At 45.8% G+C, this 21451-nt stretch overlaps 1 protein-coding gene across 1 annotated transcript in view; it reads right to left on the reverse strand.

Annotated features, from left to right (window-relative positions):
- Positions 1-19214: 19214 nt before the first annotated feature.
- MOB4 (MOB family member 4, phocein) overlaps positions 19215-21451 on the reverse strand; it is a 281748-nt gene continuing 279511 nt past the window's right edge. The window contains exon 8 of the mRNA XM_056533393.1: positions 19215-19929. Within this exon, the coding sequence (XP_056389368.1) occupies positions 19798-19929 (132 nt within the window). The 3' untranslated portion in view covers positions 19215-19797. The remainder of the gene's footprint in view (positions 19930-21451) is intronic.

Consider the following 21451-nt stretch of genomic DNA (forward strand, 5'->3'; position numbering starts at 1 on the left):
CCCCTCTCCCTTTCCCTCTGGAAGTTCAGGTAGAGAAGCTATCTACCAATCCCCCTCCGGTCGGAGGACGTTTAAGTTTGTTCCTGTCAACCTGGATGCAAGAAATCCAGGATCCTTGGGTTCTAGATGTCATTCAGTCGGGGTACAGATAGATTTCATTTCCCCTCCTCCAAGGAAATTTATTTTAACAAAGCTACTTCCTCAGCCAAAACAGGCTGTTCTAGAGGACTCTGTCCTACAGTACGTGGGGAAACATGCACTAGAAGAAGTTCCCCCCGATCAAAGAGGGTCAGGGGTGTATTCCCCAATATTTCTTGTGCCGAAACCATCAGGCGACTGACGTATGATCATAGATCTTCGCTTTTTAAACCGATTTATAAGGAAAAGGCGGTTCCGGATGGAAACCATTCGCTCAGTAGTCAGTATCCTGGACCCTCAAGATCTCATGGTTAACATCGACTTGATGGATGCTTACCTTCATGTTCCTATTTTTCCTGCTCACAGGAAATATTTGAGGGTTGCTGTCGCCATAAACGGTATGGTAAAGCATTTCCAGTTCGCTGTTCTGCCTTTCGGCATCACTTCAGCCTCCCACACCTTTACAAAGGTGGTGGCTCCAGTGGTCTCTGCTCTCAGACTAAAAGGTCTAGAGATCATTCCTTATCTAGACGACTGGCTTCTAAAAGCCGCTACTCTAGATGTTCTACAGTCTCATCTTCATCAGGCTCTAGACTTTCTCCAGCGCTTGGGCTGGCTTATAAATTGGGAGAAATCAGAGATCAACCCGTCCACCTCAAGGAAGTTTCTGGGTTTTGTTCTCAACTCCACTCAGATGACTCTATCCCTCACTCCAGAAAGAAAAGATCAAGTCATAAGAGCCGCCGAGTTTTTGATGGTCCCTCGCAAGGTTCCCATCAGAACTCTAATGAAGATGTTGGGTCAGAGGCAGTCCCCTGAGCCCTATGGCACCTCCGGCCTCTTCAAGATCAAGTCTTGATGGTCTGGAATCGCAACCCCAGAGGGTTGGACAAAAAGTGCAACCTGTCGACCGAAGTCCGTGCATCTCTCAGATGGTGGATGAATCTGACAGATGGGAAGTCCTTGATTCAACCTCAGTGGATCACTTTAACCACAGACGCCTCCCTTCTGGGCTGGGGAGCCCATCTGGATGAGAATCCAGTACAGGGTACTTGGAACCCTCAGGAGAGACTTCTCTCCTCCAACATGAGAGAACTGAGAGCAGTTAGTCTAGCTCTTCTCCATTTCGCACCCCTTATTCTAGGGAAAGCGATAAGAGTTCGGTCAGACAACACCACTGTGGTGGCTTACATCAACAGACAGGGTGGCACAAAGTCCCAAGTGCTCCTCAAGGAGACCGGACTAATTCTCTCTAACCCACCTTTCTGCAGTCCACATCAAGGGGGATCTCAACATAGTGGCAGATAGTCTAAGTCGCGGGCTTCCGGTCCAAGGGGAATGGTCCCTGAACGAAGACATCTTCAAGAAGATAACCCTAAGGTGGGGTATGCCAGAGATAGATCTCATGGCAACTCGTCTGAACGCCAAGGTGAACAAGTTTTGCTCTCTTTACAAAGAGGACAATCCAGTGGGGATAGACACTCTGTCCATTCCATGGAGGTTCAGGCTGGCCTACATATTCCCTCCACTTTCCATGATACTGAAGGTATTGATGAAAGTCAGGCAAAAGCAGACCTCAGTGATTGCCATCATACCATTCTGGCCCAAGAGGTCCTGGTTCACCCAACTCATGAGGATGAGTCAGGGGTGTTATTGGAGGCTTCCCCACGTGCAGAACCTTGTGTCTCACAACACAGGCTCCTGCCTAGATCTGAGGAGACTCAATCTGACAGCCTGGAGATTGACAGGACCCTCCTAAGTAGTGGGCTTCCTGCTGAGGTCTTGAGAACCATTGCACACTCTAGAGCAGAGTCTACAAACAAGGTCTATTCTAGGATAAAGAAGATTTTCCTTCGATGGTGTGCTACGAAAGAGGTAGTAACCTCAGATCCTCCTCTTTCTGCAATTTTATGTTTCCTTCAGGATGGCATTGACAAGGGTCTTAGCCCATCCACTTTAAGTTTCAGCGCTCTCTGCCTTTTTAGGCAGATCTTTATCGCATGAATCCCTAATCAGAAGATTCCTTAAGGGAGCTGAAAGACTTAACCCCTTCCCGACCTATGACATACCTGTACGTCATGGGTGGCAAGGTGTTCCCGACCCATGACATACAGGTACGTCATGGACATTACTGCCGCTACTCGCGGCACCCCGCAGCGCCCGGAAAGATGGTGGCTATCACTGATAACCAGCCATCTTACCGTGCGACCACGGGGGGGTTTCGTCCCCCACCCCCCCCCCCAGCGATCGCTGCTATCAGCTGGTCAAATCTGACTAGCTGATAGCAGCGCGGTGTGTGAGTTCCGATCACGGGGATCGGGACACACACCGCTCTGCTAAGTGTCCCTGACCCGTCCCCCGGCGTCACTTACCCGTTGGAGCGGTGTCCCGAGCGGTCCCGGCGTCCTCCGTGCGGTCCCGGCGTCCTCCGTGCGGTCCCGGCTGCGCTGCATCCCGGAGGTGAGTTTCCGGCAGCAGTGCGGCATCTTCATTGGCAGCAGCGAGATCGCCGTAAAGTGATCTCACTGCTGCCTCTGAGAGTTTCAAAACTGCAACTCCCAGCATGCCCAGACAGCCTTTGGCTTTCTGGGCATGCTGGGAGTTGTAGTTTTGCAACATCTGGAGGTCCACAGTTTGGAGACCACTGTATAATGGTCTCCAATCTGTGCTCTTCCAGATGTTGCAAAACTACAAATCTCAGCATGCTCAGTCTGTCCAGGCATGCTGGGAGTTGTAGTTCTCTAATATCTGGAAGAGCACAGATTGGAGACCATTATACAGTGGTCTCCAAACTGTGGACCTCCAGATGTTGCAAAACTACAACTCCCAGCATGCCCAGACTGCCCAAGCATGCTGGAAGTTGTAGTTCGGCAACATCTGATCCTTCAGATATTGCCGAACTACAACTTCCAGCATGCCTTGGCAGTCTGGGCATGCTGGGAGTTGTAGTTTTGCAACAACTGGAGGCACACTAGTTGGGAAACATTGTCCGTTTCCTACCTCAGTGCCTCCAGCTGTTGCAATTGTTGCAAAACTATAACTCCCAGCATGCACTGACAGACCATGCATGCTGGGAGTTGTAGTTTTGCAACAGCTGGAGGCACACTGGTTTGGAAACACTAAGTTTGGTTGCAAAACACTTGAAAGTTTATTACTTAACTTAGTGTTTCCAAACCAGTGTTCCTCCAGCTGTAGCAAAACTACAACTCCCAGCATGCACGGACAGCCAAAGGGCATGCTCGGAGTTTGCAACAGCTGGATGTTTGCCCCCTCCCCCCAATGTGAATGTACAGGGTACACTCACATGGGCGGAGGTTTACAGTGAGTGCTGCAAGTTTGAGATGGCGCAAATTTTGCGCTGCAGCTCAAACTTCCAGCGGCAAACTTGCTGTGAACCTCTGCCCATGTGACTGTACCCTAAAAACACTACACTACACTGAGACTAACCTAAAATAAAAAGTAAAAAACACTAAATATACACATACCCCTACACAGCCCCCCTCCCCCCAAAAAATGAAAAACGTCTGGTACGCTACTGTTTCCAAAACGGAGTCTCCAGCTGTCGCAAAATAATAACTCCCAGTATTGCCGGACAGCCATTGACTGTCCAGGCATGCTGGGAGTTTTGCAACAGCTGGAGGCACCCTGTTTGGGAATCACTGGCGTAGAATACCCCTATGTCCACCCCTATGCAAATCCCTAATTCAGGCCTCAAATGCGCATGGCGCTCTCTCACTTTGGAGCCCTGTCGTATTTCAGGGCAACAGTTTTGGGACACATATGGGATATCGCTGTACTCGGGAGAAATTGCCTTACAAATTTTGGGGGGCTTTTTCTTCTTTAACCCCTTATGAAAAGGTGAAGTTGGGGTCTACACCAGCATGTTAGTGTAAAAAAATACATTTTTTACACTGACATGCTGGTGTTGCCCTATACTTTTCATTTTCACAAGAGGTAAAAGGGAAAAAAGACCCTCTAAATTTGTAACGCAATTTCTCCTGAGTACGGAGATACCACATATGTGGGCGCAAAGTGCTCTGGGGGCGCACAACAAGGCCCAGAAGGGAGAGTGCGCCATGTACATTTGAGGCGATTTGCACAGGGGTGGCTGATTGTTACAGCAGTTTTGACAAACGCAAAACAATAAATATCCACATGTGACCCCATTTTGGAAACTACACCCCTCACGGAATGTAATAAGGGGTGCAGTGAGCATTTACACCCCACTGGTGTATGACAGATTTTTGGAACAGTGGTCTGTGAAAATGAAAAATAAAATTTTTGATTTGCACAGTCCACTGTTTCAAATATCTGTCAAACGCCAGTGGGGTGTAAATGCTCACTGCACCCCTTATTAAATTCCATGAGGGGTATAGTTTCCAAAATGGGGTCACATGTGGGGGGGGGGTCCACTGTTCTGGCACCATAGGGGCTTCCTAAATGGGACATGCCCCCCAAAAACCCTTTCAGAAAAACTCACTCTCCAAAATCCCATTGTCGCTGGTTTCCCTTCTGAGCCCTCTACTGCGCCCGCCGAACACTTTACATACGCATATGAGGTATTTCCTTACTCAAGAGAAATTGGGTTACCAATTTTAGGGTGATTTCTCTCCTTTTACCCCTTGTAAAAATTCAAAAATTGGGTCTACAAGAAAATGCGAGTGTAAAAAATGAAGATTTAGAATTTTCTCCTTCACTTTGCTGCTATTCCTGTGAAACACCTAAAGGGTTAAAACACTTACTGAATGTCATTTTGAATACTTTGGGGGGTGCAGTTTTTATAATGGGGTCATTTATGGGGTATTTCTAAAATGAAGATCCTTAAAATCCACTTCCAACCTGAACTGGGCCCTGAAAAATTACGATTTTGAAAATCTTGAGAAAAATTTGAAAATTGCTGCGGAACTTTGAAGCCCTCTGGTGCCTTCCAAAAGTAAAAACTTGTCAATTTTTTAATGCAAACACAAAGTAGACATATTGTATATGTGAATCAATATGTAATTTATTTGGAATATCCATTTTCCTTTCAAGCAGAGACTTTCAAAGTTAGAAAAATGCAAAATGTTCAAAATTTTCATGAAATTTTTAGATTTTTTACCAAGAAAGGATACAAATATCAGTGAAATTTTACCGATAACATAAAGTAGAATATGTCACGAAAAAACAATCTCGGAATCAGAATAATAAGTAAAAGCATTCCAAAGTTATTAATGTTTAAAGTGACAGTGGTCAGATTTTCAAAAAATGCCCAGGTCATGAAGGTGAAAATGGGCTGGGTCATGAAGGGGTTAAACCTACAGTTCTCAGACCCATTCCCAAATGGAATTTGACTATTGTTCTTAAGGGGTTATGTTCACACCCCTTTGAACCTCTGGAAGAAGTCGACTTTAGGTATTTGTCCCTTAAAGTCACCTTCTTATTGGCCATAACCTCAGCCAAAAGGATTGGCGAGCTTCAGGCCCTTTCGGCTTTCGAGCCTTATACGCTTTTTCTCCAGGATAGAGTCCTGTTGAGATTTTTGCCCACCTTTGTTCCTAAGGTCCCAACGTTCTCCAACATCAATCAAGCTATATCCCTTCCAGTTCTGTGTCCTAATCCATCCTCGCCTGAGGAAGCTGCTGACCATACTCTGGACATTTCAAGAATCGTCAGAATCTACATCTCAAGAACTGGAGAATTTAGAAGATCAGAGCACCTTCTTGTTTCCTTTTCAGGGAAGAACAAAGGTCTTAAAGCCTCTAAACCCTCTATGAGTAGATGGATCAAAGAGGCAATCCGGGAGGCTTTTGTAGCCCAGGAGTTAGTTCCTCCTGCCTTTGTCACTGCCCATTCCACTAGGGCAGTCTCCACTTTCTTTTCCTTTAGAACAAATCTGTGCTGCTGCTGCCTCCTGGAGCACGCATAATACATTTATTAGTCATTACAGGGTTAATGCCAAACGATCGGAAGAATTGGCCTTTGGGCAATCAATCCTAAGTGCCACTCTGCTGTAGTCCCTCCCTATTTGTGTTGTTACTCGCTAAGTCCCCACTTGTGCTGCTGGTTAGGGAAGCGTTAATTTTTAACGTAAATTTGTTTTCCCTTAGTCCTAACAGCAGCACACAAATTTTCCCGCCCGAAATTGTTTTGTTTGTTTTACTTGTTATCAAGCAATGTGGCCTAAGGGAGGAGGCCTTATATGGGGGTCTAATTAAGTCTTTAATTACTTGGGCAGAATAAAAAATTCCGCCGTCCTGCCAGCTTCACAGGGGCAGAACACCCCACTTGTGCTGCTGTTAGGACTAAGGGAAAACCAATTTACGTTAAAAATTAACGCTTTTTTCATCAATTTTGTCGCATATTGATTTTATTTCCCGTTTCACCGTAGATTTTTGGGTAAAATGACTAATGTCGTTACAAAGTAGAATTAGTGACGCAAACAATAAGCCTTCATACAGAATTTTAGGTGAAAATTTTAAAGAGTTATGATTTTTTAAAGTTAAGGAGGAAAAATTGAAAATGAAAAAACGGAAAAAGCCATTAAGGGGTTAAACCGGCGCAAACACGTGCCTGTAATAACCATTGCCGGAGGAAAAACCTGGCCCGGGTTCGAAACTAATGTGTTGCACCCTTTTTCATACTAATAAATGCCTATTTTAAAACAAGAATTCCTTGGCATGTTTGTTTTCTGGGAATAGGCGCCATTCGAGGAAAACATCCTAACTTTTCCTTTCAACTCTTAAAATCCTTCTGGGATCTTTTTGGTAAAGCACATCATTCTACTGTTTACCGAAAACAGAATGAGGCCTAGAAAGAAAAGAAGACAGTACCTGTTTGTACCTAGTGTCCGTTTGCTAACTTATAGGTCCTGGCTAGTGTTACTCGCGAATATTCATAATGCAAATTTTATTCGCGAATATCGCATATTTGCGAATTCGCGAATATAGCACTATATATTCGTAATTATGAATATTCGTTTTTTGTTTTTTTTTCACAGTACACATCACAGTGATCATCCCTCTCTGCTTCCAGCTTGTGTGGTGTAAAGAAGGCTCTAATACTACTTTGTGAGACTGGTGTGCGAATTTTCGCATATGCGAAAATTTGTGTATGCTAATTTTCGCATATGAAAATTTTAACTTATGCTAATTTTGTATATGCAAATTTTTGCATATGTTAATTTTAGCATACGCGAATTTTCGCTTATGCGCAAATAAAACGAGAATATTACGAATATATGACGAATATTCGTCCATATATTCGTGAATTCGAATATGGCCTATGCTGCTCAACACTAGTTGTTACGCCGAGCGCTCCGGGTCCCCGCTCCTCCCCGGAGCGCTCGCTACACTCTCGCTACTGCAGCGCTCCGGTCAGATCCTCTGACCCGGTGCGCTGCGATACCGCCTCCAGCCGGGATGCGATTCGCGATGCGGGTGGTGCCGTACCTGACTCGCTCTCCGTCGGTCCTGTCCCGGCGCGCGCGGCCCCGCTCCCTAGGGCGCGCGCGCGCCGGGTCTCTGCGATTTAAAGGGCCACTGCGCCGCTGATTGGCGCAGTGGTTCTAATTAGTGTGTTCACCTGTGCACTCCCTATGTATACCTCACTTCCCCTGCACTCCCTCGCCGGATCTTGTTGCCATTGTGCCAGTGAAAGCGTTTTCTTGTGTGTTCCTAGCCTGTGTTCCAGACCTCCTGCCGTTGCCCTGACTACGATCCTTGCTGCCTGCCCCGACCTTCTGCTACGTCCGACCTTGCTTCTGTCTACTCCCTTGTACCGCGCCTATCTTCAGCAGTCAGAGAGGTTGAGCCATTGCTAGTGGATACGACCTGGTCACTACCGCCGCAGCAAGACCATCCCGCTTTGCGGCGGGCTCTGGTGAACACCAGTAGTGACTTAGAACCGGTCCACTAGCACGGTCCACGCCAATCCCTCTCTGGCACAGAGGATCCACCTCCTGCCAGCCGGCACCGTGACAGTAGATCCGGCCATGGATCCCGCTGAAGTTCCTCTGCCAGTTGTCGCCGACCTCACCACGGTGGTCGCCCAGCAGTCACAACAGATAGCGCAACAAGGCCACCAGCTGTCTCAACTGACCGTGATGCTACAGCAGCTACTACCACAGCTTCAGCAATCATCTCCTCCGCCAGCTCCTGCACCTCCTCCGCAGCGAGTGGCCGCTTCAGGCCTACGACTATCCTTGCCGGATAAATTTGATGGGGACTCTAAATTTTGCCGTGGCTTTCTTTCTCAATGTTCCCTGCACTTGGAGATGATGTCGGACCAGTTTCCTACTGAAAGGTCTAAGGTGGCTTTTGTAGTCAGCCTTCTGTCTGGAAAAGCTCTGTCATGGGCCACACCGCTCTGGGACCGCAATGACCCCGTCACTGCCTCTGTACACTCCTTCTTCTCGGAAATTCGAAGTGTCTTTGAGGAACCTGCCCGAGCCTCTTCTGCTGAGACTGCCCTGCTGAACCTGGTCCAGGGTAATTCTTCCGTTGGCGAGTACGCCGTACAATTCCGTACTCTTGCTTCAGAACTATCCTGGAATAATGAGGCCCTCTGCGCGACCTTTAAAAAAGGCCTATCCAGCAACATTAAAGATGTTCTGGCCGCACGAGAAATCCCTGCTAACCTACATGAACTCATTCATCTAGCCACTCGCATTGACATGCGTTTTTCCGAAAGGCGTCAGGAGCTCCGCCAGGATATGGACTTTGTTCGCACGAGGCGTTTTTTCTCCCCGGCTCCTCTCTCCTCTGGTCCCCTGCAATCCGTTCCTGTGCCTCCCGCCATGGAGGCTATGCAAGTTGACCGGTCTCGCCTGACACCTCAAGAGAGGACACGACGCCGCATGGAGAATCTCTGCCTGTACTGTGCCGGTACCGAACACTTCCTGAAGGATTGTCCTATCCGTCCTCCCCGCCTGGAAAGACGTACGCTGACTCCGCACAAAGGTGAGACAGTCCTTGATGTCAACTCTGCTTCTCCACGTCTTACTGTGCCTGTGCGGATATCTGCCTCTACCTTCTCCTTCTCTACTATGGCCTTCTTGGATTCCGGATCTGCAGGAAATTTTATTTTGGCCTCTCTCATCAACAGGTTCAACATCCCGGTGACCAGTCTCGCCAGACCCCTCTACATCAATTGTGTTAACAATGAAAGATTGGACTGTACCATACGTTTCCGCACGGAGCCCCTCCTAATGTGCATCGGACCTCATCACGAAAAAATTGAGTTTTTGGTCCTCCCCAATTGCACTTCCGAAATTCTCCTTGGACTACCCTGGCTTCAACACCATTCCCCAACCCTGGATTGGTCCACAGGGGAGATCAAGAGTTGGGGTACCTCTTGTTTCAAGGACTGCCTTAAACCGGTTCCCAGTACTCCCTGCCGTGACCCTGTGGTTCCCCCTGTAACCGGTCTCCCTAAGGCCTATATGGACTTTGCTGATGTATTTTGCAAAAAACAAGCTGAGACTCTACCTCCTCACAGGCCTTATGACTGTCCTATTGACCTCCTCCCGGGCACTACTCCACCCCGGGGCAGAATTTATCCTCTGTCTGCCCCAGAGACTCTTGCTATGTCTGAGTACATCCAGGAAAATTTAAAAAAGGGCTTTATCCGCAAATCCTCCTCTCCTGCCGGAGCTGGATTTTTCTTTGTGTCCAAAAAAGATGGCTCCCTACGTCCTTGCATTGACTACCGCGGTCTTAATAAAATCACGGTAAAGAACCGCTACCCTCTACCTCTTATCTCTGAACTCTTTGATCGCCTCCAAGGTGCCCACATCTTTACCAAACTGGACTTAAGAGGTGCTTATAATCTCATCCGCATCAGGGAGGGGGATGAATGGAAAACGGCATTTAACACTAGAGATGGACACTTTGAGTATCTGGTCATGCCCTTTGGCCTGTGCAACGCCCCTGCCGTCTTCCAAGACTTTGTTAATGAAATTTTTCGTGATCTCTTATATTCCTGTGTTGTTGTGTATCTGGACGATATTCTGATTTTTTCTGCCAACCTAGAAGAACACCGCCAGCATGTCCGCATGGTTCTTCAGAGACTTCGTGACAATCAACTTTATGCCAAAATGGAGAAATGTCTGTTTGAATGTCAATCTCTTCCTTTCCTAGGATACTTGGTCTCTGGCCAGGGACTACAAATGGATCCAGACAAACTCTCTGCCGTCTTAGATTGGCCACGCCCCTCCGGACTCCGTGCTATCCAACGTTTTTTGGGGTTCGCCAATTATTACAGACAATTTATTCCACATTTTTCCACCATTGTGGCTCCTATCGTGGCTTTAACCAAAAAGAATGCCAATCCTAAGTCATGGCCTCCTCAAGCGGAAGACGCCTTTAAACGGCTCAAGTCTGCCTTTTCTTCTGCTCCCGTGCTCTCCAGACCTGACCCATCTAAACCCTTCCTATTGGAGGTTGATGCCTCCTCAGTAGGAGCTGGAGCGGTTCTTCTACAAAAAAATTCTTCCGGGCATGCTGTTACTTGTGGTTTTTTTTCTAGGACCTTCTCTCCGGCGGAGAGGAACTACTCCATCGGGGATCGAGAGCTACTGGCCATTAAATTAGCACTTGAGGAATGGAGGCATCTGCTGGAGGGATCAAAATTTCCAGTTATTATTTACACCGATCACAAGAATCTCTCCTATCTCCAGTCTGCCCAACGGCTGAATCCTCGCCAGGCCAGGTGGTCTCTGTTCTTTGCCCGGTTTAATTTTGAAATTCACTTTCGCCCTGCCGATAAGAACATTAGGGCCGATGCTCTCTCTCGTTCCTCGGATGCCTCGGAAGTAGAACTCTCTCCGCAACACATCATTCCTCCTGACTGCCTGATCTCCACTTCTCCAGCCTCCATCAGGCAAACTCCTCCAGGGAAGACCTTCGTCTCTCCACGCCAACGCCTCGGAATCCTCAAATGGGGTCACTCCTCCCATCTCGCAGGCCATGCGGGCATCAAGAAATCCGTGCAACTCATCTCTCGTTTCTATTGGTGGCCGACTCTGGAGACGGATGTTGTTGATTTTGTGCGGGCCTGCACTGTCTGTGCCCGGGATAAGACTCCTCGCCAGAAGCCCGCTGGTCTTCTTCATCCTCTGCCTGTCCCCGAACAGCCTTGGTCTCTGATTGGTATGGACTTTATTACAGACTTACCCCCATCCCGTGGCAACACTGTTGTTTGGGTGGTCGTTGATCGATTTTCCAAGATGGCACATTTTATTCCTCTTCCTGGTCTTCCTTCAGCGCCTCAGTTGGCAAAACAATTTTTTGTACACATTTTTCGTCTTCACGGGTTGCCCACGCAGATCGTCTCGGATAGAGGCGTCCAATTCGTGTCAAAATTCTGGAGGGCTCTCTGTAAACAACTCAAGATTAAATTAAACTTTTCTTCTGCTTATCATCCTCAATCCAATGGGCAAGTAGAAAGAATTAACCAGGTCCTGGGTGATTATTTACGGCATTTTGTTTCCTCCCGCCAGGATGACTGGGCAGATCTTCTACCATGGGCCGAATTCTCGTATAACTTCAGAGTCTCTGAATCTTCTTCCAAATCCCCATTTTTCGTGGTGTACGGCCGTCACCCTCTTCCCCCCCTCCCTACTCCCTTGCCCTCTGGTTTGCCCGCTGTGGATGAAATAACTCGTGATCTTTCCACCATATGGAAAGAGACCCAAAATTCTCTCTTACAGGCTTCATCACGCATGAAGAAGTTTGCTGATAAGAAAAGAAGAGCTCCCCCCATTTTTTCTCCCGGAGACAAGGTATGGCTCTCCGCTAAATATGTCCGCTTCCGTGTTCCCAGCTACAAATTGGGACCACGCTATCTTGGTCCTTTCAAAATTTTGTGCCAGATTAATCCTGTCTCTTACAAACTTCTTCTTCCTCCTTCTCTTCGTATTCCTAATGCCTTTCACGTTTCTCTTCTTAAACCACTCATCATCAACCGTTTCTCTCCCAAACTTGTTTCTCCCACTCCTGTTTCCGGCTCCTCGGACATCTTCTCCGTAAAGGAGATACTGGCCTCCAAGAAGGTCAGAGGGAAAACCTTTTTTTTGGTCGATTGGGAGGGCTGTGGTCCTGAAGAGAGATCCTGGGAACCTGAGGACAATATCCTAGACAAAAGTCTGGTCCTCAGGTTCTCAGGCTCCAAGAAGAGGGGGAGACCCAAGGGGGGGGTACTGTTACGCCGAGCGCTCCGGGTCCCCGCTCCTCCCCGGAGCGCTCGCTACACTCTCGCTACTGCAGCGCTCCGGTCAGATCCTCTGACCCGGTGCGCTGCGATACCGCCTCCAGCCGGGATGCGATTCGCGATGCGCACCCCGGCTCCCGTACCTGACTCGCTCTCCGTCGGTCCTGTCCCGGCGCGCGCGGCCCCGCTCCCTAGGGCGCGCGCGCCGGGTCTCTGCGATTTAAAGGGCCACTGCGCCGCTGATTGGCGCAGTGGTTCTAATTAGTGTGTTCACCTGTGCACTCCCTATGTATACCTCACTTCCCCTGCACTCCCTCGCCGGATCTTGTTGCCATTGTGCCAGTGAAAGCGTTTTCTTGTGTGTTCCTAGCCTGTGTTCCAGACCTCCTGCCGTTGCCCCTGACTACGATCCTTGCTGCCTGCCCCGACCTTCTGCTACGTCCGACCTTGCTTCTGTCTACTCCCTTGTACCGCGCCTATCTTCAGCAGTCAGAGAGGTTGAGCCGTTGCTAGTGGATACGACCTGGTCACTACCGCCGCAGCAAGACCATCCCGCTTTGCGGCGGGCTCTGGTGAACACCAGTAGTGACTTAGAACCGGTCCACTAGCACGGTCCACGCCAATCCCTCTCTGGCAAAGAGGATCCACCTCCTGCCAGCCGGCACCGTGACACTAGTCCTGGCAACAGAAGAGTTAAATTCTAGCCATATTCCGCCATGCCTGGCCGCAACCATACCTTGAACCATCTTCCGCAGCCTACACCTCTAGCAGCATTGGCCTCCACGTGGGACGCCATTCTTGGACCATCTACCGCTCCCGAACGCATCTCTGCCGCCAGATCCACCACCGCTCCCGTGCAGACTGACACTCTTGCCGGAGTGTCAGACCAGTTCCATCTCCAGTGAGCCGGGAAGCCGGTGTGAACATCGCTTCACGCTCCCCTGCCGCGGGAGCCAGCGGTACGGAACATCATACTGCGCCCCCCCTGCCATCGGGGCTGCTAGGGAGACGGGCAAATCTAGCGTTCTCCCACCATCGGGGCACGAGAGGAGTGTAACGCTGCGATCCACATCAAAGATCCATCAAGCCGCCAGAAGCAGTGGTGAGAGATACTCTAACTACATTTGTATCATACATCTGGACATTGATTCTATGTTACAAGCATAAAATGAACTTTCATTGATTTTATTATACTCTATTTTTGCTCGTGAATCAATGGACCTTTCTCCATATATATCGGAACACTAGTACACAGGACATTATCATTTTATTAATTAATTTTTTACTTTTTTAAATCAATATTTTTTATTTCTTATCATTTTATTATTTTTTGATATCCCACTAGGGCCCAGTGGGATTATCACTAGATAGTGCCAGTCTAATGTGTTAATCTGTCATTTTAATATTTATAATCAATTAAAAATAATTTTTGGATCAACGCTGTTACATTTCAATTTATTTCCACCCTCATCATTATGCACCATTTGGTGAGGTCCTAGAGGTATAAGCAATTTTTTTGCAATTTATTGTTATTTTGGTTGCCGGTGGGGTCCAGCTATAGCTTACAATTACCTCGGTCCTTCTGTTGTGAGCTGCACCTAATTTTAAGTATTTTCATAATTGGTTGGTCGATCAGTTGGTCAGACAATTTCCTAAGTTCTCATATACATAGCAATTATCACTATGTATAAATGCAACTGCAGTCCCCCAGCAGCCAATATAGTTAAAGGGGTACTCCCGTGGAATCAACTGGTGCCAAAAAGTCAAACAGATTTGTAAATTACTGCTATTAAAAAAATCTTAATCCTTCCAGTACTTATTAGCTGCTGAATATTACAGAGGAAATGGTTTTCTTTTTGGAACATAGAGCTCTCTGCTGACATCATGACCACAGTGCTCTCTGCTGACATCTCTGTCCATTTTAAGAACTGTCCAGAGTAGGAGAATATCCCCATAGCAAACATATGCTGCTCTGAACAGTTCCTAAAATGGACAGAGATGTCAGCAGAGACCACTGTGATCATGATGTCAGCAGAGAGCTCTGTGTTCCAAAAAGAAAATAATTTCCTCTGTAGTATACAGAACCTAAAAAGTACTGGAAAGATTAAGATTTTTTAATAGAAGTAGTTTAGAAATCTGTTTAACTTTCTGGCACCAGTCGATTTAAAAAAAAAAAAAAAAAAAAAAGAAGTTTTCCACGGGAATACCCCTTTAACCCGTACAGGACCCAGGGCGTATGAATATGCCTTCTGTACCTGGGTCTTAAGGACCAGGGTGTACCTGTACGCCTGTGGGAATTCCGGTCCCCACTGCACGACAGGCGGGGACCGGACCGGGGTGACTGCTGATATCGATCAGCTGGCACCACGCGCAAATGCCCAGGGGGGTCATCAGACCCCCCCCATGTCGGCGATCGGCACAAATCGCAAGTGAATTCACACTTGCGATTTGCGCCTATTCCGGGTCATACGGGTCTATGGTAACCCGGAATATAAGGGGGATAGCGGTTGTCCATGAAACCTACGATCCCCCTGAAGGGATAGGAGTGAGGTGGCAGGGGTGCCACCCCTCCTATCCCTGCTATTGGTCGTCAAAAGCGACGACCAATAGCTGATCGGGGGCGGGGGGGTAAACTTTCGTTTTCCCCGTCCTGCCCACCCACAATAGGCGGGGCAGAGCGGGAAACCGAAGGGGACCGGGCGCCGAAGGTCACTTACCCATCGGTGGAGGCTGCGGGCGACGATCTTCTGCGTGGTATTAACGGGCGGCATGTCGTGCGGCTGGCTCCCTGGATCCTACGGAAGCTGGTGAGTTGCCTAGCAACAACTGGAGGGCTACAGTTTGAGACCAATATACAGTGGTCTCAAACTGTAGCCCTCCAGATATTGCAAAACTACAACTCCCAGCATGCCTAGACAGCTGTTTGGGCATGCTGGGATTTGTAGTATTGCAACAGCTGGAGGGCTAGTTTGAGACCACTATACAGTGGTCTCTAAACTGTATCCCTCCAGATCTTGCAAAACTACAACTCCTAGCATGCCCACACAGCTTTATGCTGTCTGGGCATGCTGAGATTTGTAGTTTTGCAACATCTGGAGGTCCACAGTTTGGAGATCACTGTGCAGTGGTCTCTAACTGTAGCCCTCCAGATGTTGCAAAACTGCAAATCCCAGCATGCCCAAACAGCTGTCTCGCCATGCTGGGAGTTGTAGTTGCGTACCTCCAGTGGTTGCATAACTACATCTCCAAGCATCAGTACATGCTGGGAGTTGTAGTTTTGCAACAGCTATAGGCACACTGGTTGGAAAATACTGAGTTAGGTAACAGAACCTAACTGAAGGTTTTCCAACCAGTGTGCCTCCAGCTATTGCAAAACTACAACTCCCAGCATGCACGGTCTGTCAGTACATGCTGGGAGTTGTAGTTTTGAAACAGCTGGAGATTCCCCCCCCCCCCCCCCCCATGTGAACGTACAGGGTACATTCACACGGGCAGGTTTACAGTAAGTTTCCTGCTTTAAGTATGAGCTGCGGCAAATTTTTTGCTGTGGTGCAAATTTCTAGCGGGAAGCTCACTGTAAACCTCTGACAGTGCGAACGTACCCTAAAAACACTACACTAACATAATAGAGGGTGAAACACAACATATACACCCCCTTACACTGTCCCCCCCCCCCCATAAAAATGAAAAACGTATTGTACGGCAGTGTTTCCAAAACCGAGCCTCCAGCTGTTGCAAAACAACAACTCCCAGCATTTCCGGACAGCCACTGACTGTCAAGGCATGCTGGGAGTTTAGCAACAGCTGGAGGCACCCTGTTTGGGAATCACTGGCCGTAGAATACCCCTATGTCCACCCCTATGCAATCCCTAATTTAGTCTTCAAATGCGCATGGCGCACTCTCACTTCAGAGCCCTGTTATATTTCAAGGAAACAGTTTAGGGCCACATGTGGGGTATTTCCATACTCGGGAGAAATTGCACTACAAATTTTGGGGGGCTTTTTCTCCTTTTACCCCTTATGAAAAGGAAAAGTTGGCATCTACACCAGCCTGTTAGTGTAAAAAAATAAAAAAAATTACACTAACAAGCTGGTGTTGCCCCATATTTTTTTTTCAGAAGTGTTAAAAGGAAAAAAAAAGACCCCCAAAATTTGTAACGCAATTTCTCTTGAGTACGGAAATACCCCATATGTGGGCGTAAAATGCTCTGCGGGCGCACAACAAGGCTCAGGAGTGAGAGCGCACTATGTACATTTGAGGCCTAAATTGGTGATTTGCACAGGGGTGGCCGATTTTACAGCGGTTCTGACAAACGCAAAAAAAGAAATACCCACATGCGATGCCATTTTGGAAACTACACCCCTCACGAAATGTAACAAGGGGTATAGTGAGCCTTAACACCCCACAGGTGTTTAATGAAAATTCTTCAAAGTTGGATGGGGAAAAAATAATAATAATAATTTCCTAAAATGCTGGTGTTACCCAAAATTTTTCATTTTCACAAGGGAAAATAGGGAAAAAAGCCCCCCAAAATTTGTAACCCCATTTCTTCTGAGTAAGAACATACCCCAAATGTGGATGTAAATTGCTCTGCTGGCGCACTACAATGCTCAGAAGAGAAGGAGCACCATTGGGATTTTGAAGAGAAAATTTGTCCGGAATTGAAGGCCACGTGTGTTTACTAAGCCCCCATAGTGCCAGAACAATGGAACCCCCCCCCCCACATGTGACCCCATTTTGGAAACTACACCCCTCATGTAATGTAATAAGGGGTACAGTGAGCATTTATGCCCCACAGGTGTCTGACAGATTTTTGGAACAGTGGTCCGTGAAAATGAAAAATGTAATTTTTCATTTGCACAGCCCACTGTTCCAAAGATCTGTCAAACGCCAGTGGGGTGTAAATACTCACTGCACCCTTTATTAAATTCTGTGAGGGGTGTAGTTTCCGAAATAAGGTCACATGTGGGGGGGGGGTCCACTGTTCTGGCACCACGGGGGGCTTTGTAAACGCACATGGCCCCAGACTTCTATTCCAACCAAATTCTGTCTCCAAAAGCTCGATGGCGCTCCTCCTCTTGTGAGCATTGTAGTTTGCCCGCAGAGCACTCGATGTACACACATTGGGTATTTCCATACTCAGAAGAAATGGGGTTACAAATTTTGGGGGTCATTTTCTTCTATTACCCCTTGTAAAAATGTAACATTTGTGGAAAAACCAGCATTTTAGGGAAATTTTTTTTTTTCATTTACACATCCGATTTTAACAAAAAGTCGTCAAACTCCTGTGAAGTGTTAAGGCTCACTGTACCCCTTGTTACGTGCCTTGAGGGGTGTAGTTTCCAAAATAGTATGCCATGTGTTTGTTTTTTTTTGCTGTTCTGGCACCATAGGGGCTTCCTAAATGTGACATGCCTCCCAAAAACCATTTCAGAAAAACTCACTCTCCAAAATCCCACTGTCGCTATTTCCCTTCTGAGCCCTCTACTGTGCCCGCCGAACACTTGAGATACAAATATGAGGTATTTCCTTACTCGAGAGAAATTGGGTTACACATTTTAGGAAGATTTCTCTCCTTTTACCCCTTGTAAAAATTCAATAACTGGGTCTACAAGAACATGCCAGTGTAAAAAATGAAGATTTAGAATTTTCTCCTTCAATTTGCTGCTATTCCTGTGAAACACCTAAAGGGTTAACAAACCTTTTGAATGTCATTTTGAATACTTTGAGTAGTGCAGTTTTTATAATGGGGTCATTTATGGGGTATTTTTAATATGAAAGCCCTTCAAACCCACTTCAAAACTGAACTGGTCCCTGAAAAATTCTGATTTTGAAAATTTTGTGAAAAATTGCTGCTATACTTCGATGCCCTCTGATGTCTTCCAAAAGTAAAAACATGTCAACTTTATGATGCAAACATAAAGTAGACCTATTGTTTATGTGAATCAATATATAATTTATTTGGAATATTCATTTTCCTTATAAGCAGAGAACTTCAAAGTTAAAAACATTTTACATTTTTTCATAAAATTTTTGAATTTTTCACCAAGAAATGATGCATGAAGTATCGACAAAAATTTACCAATAACATAAAGTAGAATATGTCACGAAAAAACAATCTCGAATCAGAATGAAAGGTAAAAGCATCCCAGAGTTATTAATGTTTAAAGTGACAGTAATCAGATGTGCATAAAACGGCCGGGTCCTACAGTGAAAATTGGCTGGGTCCTTAAGGGGTTAAAGGGGGGGGGGGGGCAGCACACAATCTTTTGCTTCTTGCAGCTCCATATGACAGGTCAGACAATAGTTGCAATGAGTAAACGCAGGAAGTGGAAGATCATGTGTGCTGGGCTCCCTCTTCACGGCTAGGGGGAAGGTTGGATGCCACTGGACAACAAGGGAATGTGTTGCCCTCCTCTATGGTCACAGGTAGGAAACAGGGATGGGGGAAAGAAATAAGAAACTTAATTTTCTTGAAAATGTATTTAAAAAATAATTATACATATATAAATATAATATAAAAAAAAACTCTCTCTCTCAGCCTCTAGCCTACCCAACACAATGCATCCCTTATACACAAACACATAGAAGACATCCAGTCTAGTCCTATCCACTCATTAACTCCCTTCCAAACTCAGGTACACGGTCCCACCATTAACTACCTCCCACCTTTCAGTACAGAACCCTCATTAACTCCCTCCCTAATCTAACTTAAAATGATGATCTTCTCCAATACAGTTTTTTTTATCCCATTAGTCAATTAATTGAAAATATAATCTACCAGATAAGCCATTATGAAAATAGTTGTTAGTTGCAGCCCTAAAAAAATGGCAGTCTTTATACAGGAATCAATATCTTCTGATATACAAATAAAACAATATTAATGAAATACTTACAATGAAACTTTAATGCAGTAGAACAGTTTTCTTAACTTATTTTTCATTAAATGTTACAACGACTCAAATTATATTGTGTTGCATATAATGCATAACTTTCATACAACCATATAATCTGAATACAAATAGCTAAATTAAAGAAAATCTAACAGATCCCTCTAAACTGAACAGCAACACAGATTAATATATAATAATTAAAAACTTACTTGATTGCTATGAAAAATGTAATCTAGGTATTTGCTAAGAACCTATCCTTCACAAATGTCCAATTGCAAGGTTATTATTTAGGTAACCAATCTCATCAAATTGCCAATATAGGTAAAAACTTTTTTTCTTTGTGAATATTATAATTAAGAGATTTACAGCTAAAATGGTTGTCAACACAATATATGAACACAATATTACACAAAAATGTCAGATATAGCCATATATGCCATAGGTCTAACATACAATCCAAGTTTTTATACTTAATTTGATGCCAGGCTTTCCCAAAAGCTTTTAATTTCCTTTTATTTAAAATAAAACATATAATCATTTAAATTTGGAAAAAAAGCTTTATACATTGTACAGATATCATTATGCTTCGCTCTCTCCAGCAACCAGTCTTTGAACCTCTTCTTCCAAAATGGGAACAATCAGATTATCCTTTGACATCAAATTATACTTCATAACAAATTTGGTGAAGCGATGACACAAGAAAGTTTCATTCTGAAAAATACACAACAAAGAAACAAAATTAAAATTAAAAAATTAGGATATGATGCTTTTTAAATAAAGATAAGCACCCAAGGCATTCAAGTGGGTGAATATATCAGAGCCCTCTAAGCATGGTCGGCATAAAATGCTCTGGATTTTTTGAGAGATGTGCACCTCTCAATAAATCGAGTGCAGTGGACACAGGTGTAATTTTAGATAAGAGTGGTATATGAAACACCACTCAATTAATTCCCCTCTTTTCTCAGTTTATAAGATTGAAAAAAGTCCATCAAGTTCGACCTATATCCCTATTATGTCCCTGCTGTGTTGATTCAGAGGAAGGCAAAAACTTCTTATAAGGCTGATGCCAACTGCCCCATACCAGGGGGGGAAAATGCTGCATGTGTTTCTGGGTGGACATTAAGCACATTTTTAAGACAATAATTATGTGCCATTAATAATCCCTCTCTGGTTCATAGGGCAGTTCGATGGGAGCCTGTATGTGTCCACAAAGATCCCCATGGTATATTTATTTTTATCTATGCCTTTATTAATAATGCCCCTTATGTTCTGCTTTTTCTCTATGCGCCCCCACCAGCCTCTCTCGAACTGGTACATATGGTATCACATTTGCTGTTGGCTACCCGGCTGTTAGACTGTTTTGTATGGGTGACTTTAATATGGTTATGGATCAGTCCATAGATAGGCGTAACATCTTATCTGCTCCTCTGGCATCTCGATCCACCCCTCTTGCCTCTCTGTTGGAGGAGATGGGCTGACTCTATGTGTTTCATGTTAGGCTCCGTATTTACTCATGTTATACTATTGGTAGGAACGCTATCGCTCATAGATATGTTTTTTTTCGAATGCCCTGGGATATGCACAGGTGGAGAGGTTGGAGTATGGACCACGGGTGATAGGTCCGCAAGATAGAATTCCAGACAGACTCTGTGTTTTCCCAAAGGCTCACCTAGAGGTGGGGAATCTGTTCTTGTTGTGGGAGAAGTTTAAGGCACACCTTAATGACTGTCTTCGGTACACTCTCTTCATTTAAGGAAAAAAAAAAAGACACCTCCCGAAAGGAGATTTAAAGAAGATATCCCATGCAGCAAAGAAAAAAAAAAATACCTAGCCATTCCATAGTATATTCACCTACCACCTCTCTGACATGTTTGTGATTTTTTTTTCCGCCCCCCATTCACCGGCTATTCAGCTCATAAATTCCAGTTACTTCCTGGTTATGGTGGCTATGCCTGTGATCTCAAAGACTACATTTCCCTGCATGCACTGCTCACATTTCCTGCTCTCAGCTGCCTGAGCAGAGAGCTTGTTACCACCCCTAACTTATGTTAGTCACTCCCACAGCTCTGCTAGCTCCCTCCCACATAACACTGAGCTCCAATCATAGCCCTATACAGCAGGGTGGTCACGAGGAAACAAAATGTAATCTCAGTGCTCAGAGAGAGGGACCCTGGAGTTGAAACTGCAGTTTTACACTGTAAAATCACTCCCTCCCCCTCCTGCTTTACAGTGG

Source organism: Hyla sarda, chromosome 8, assembly GCF_029499605.1.
Source record: "Hyla sarda isolate aHylSar1 chromosome 8, aHylSar1.hap1, whole genome shotgun sequence".
Taxonomy (NCBI): domain Eukaryota; kingdom Metazoa; phylum Chordata; class Amphibia; order Anura; family Hylidae; genus Hyla; species Hyla sarda.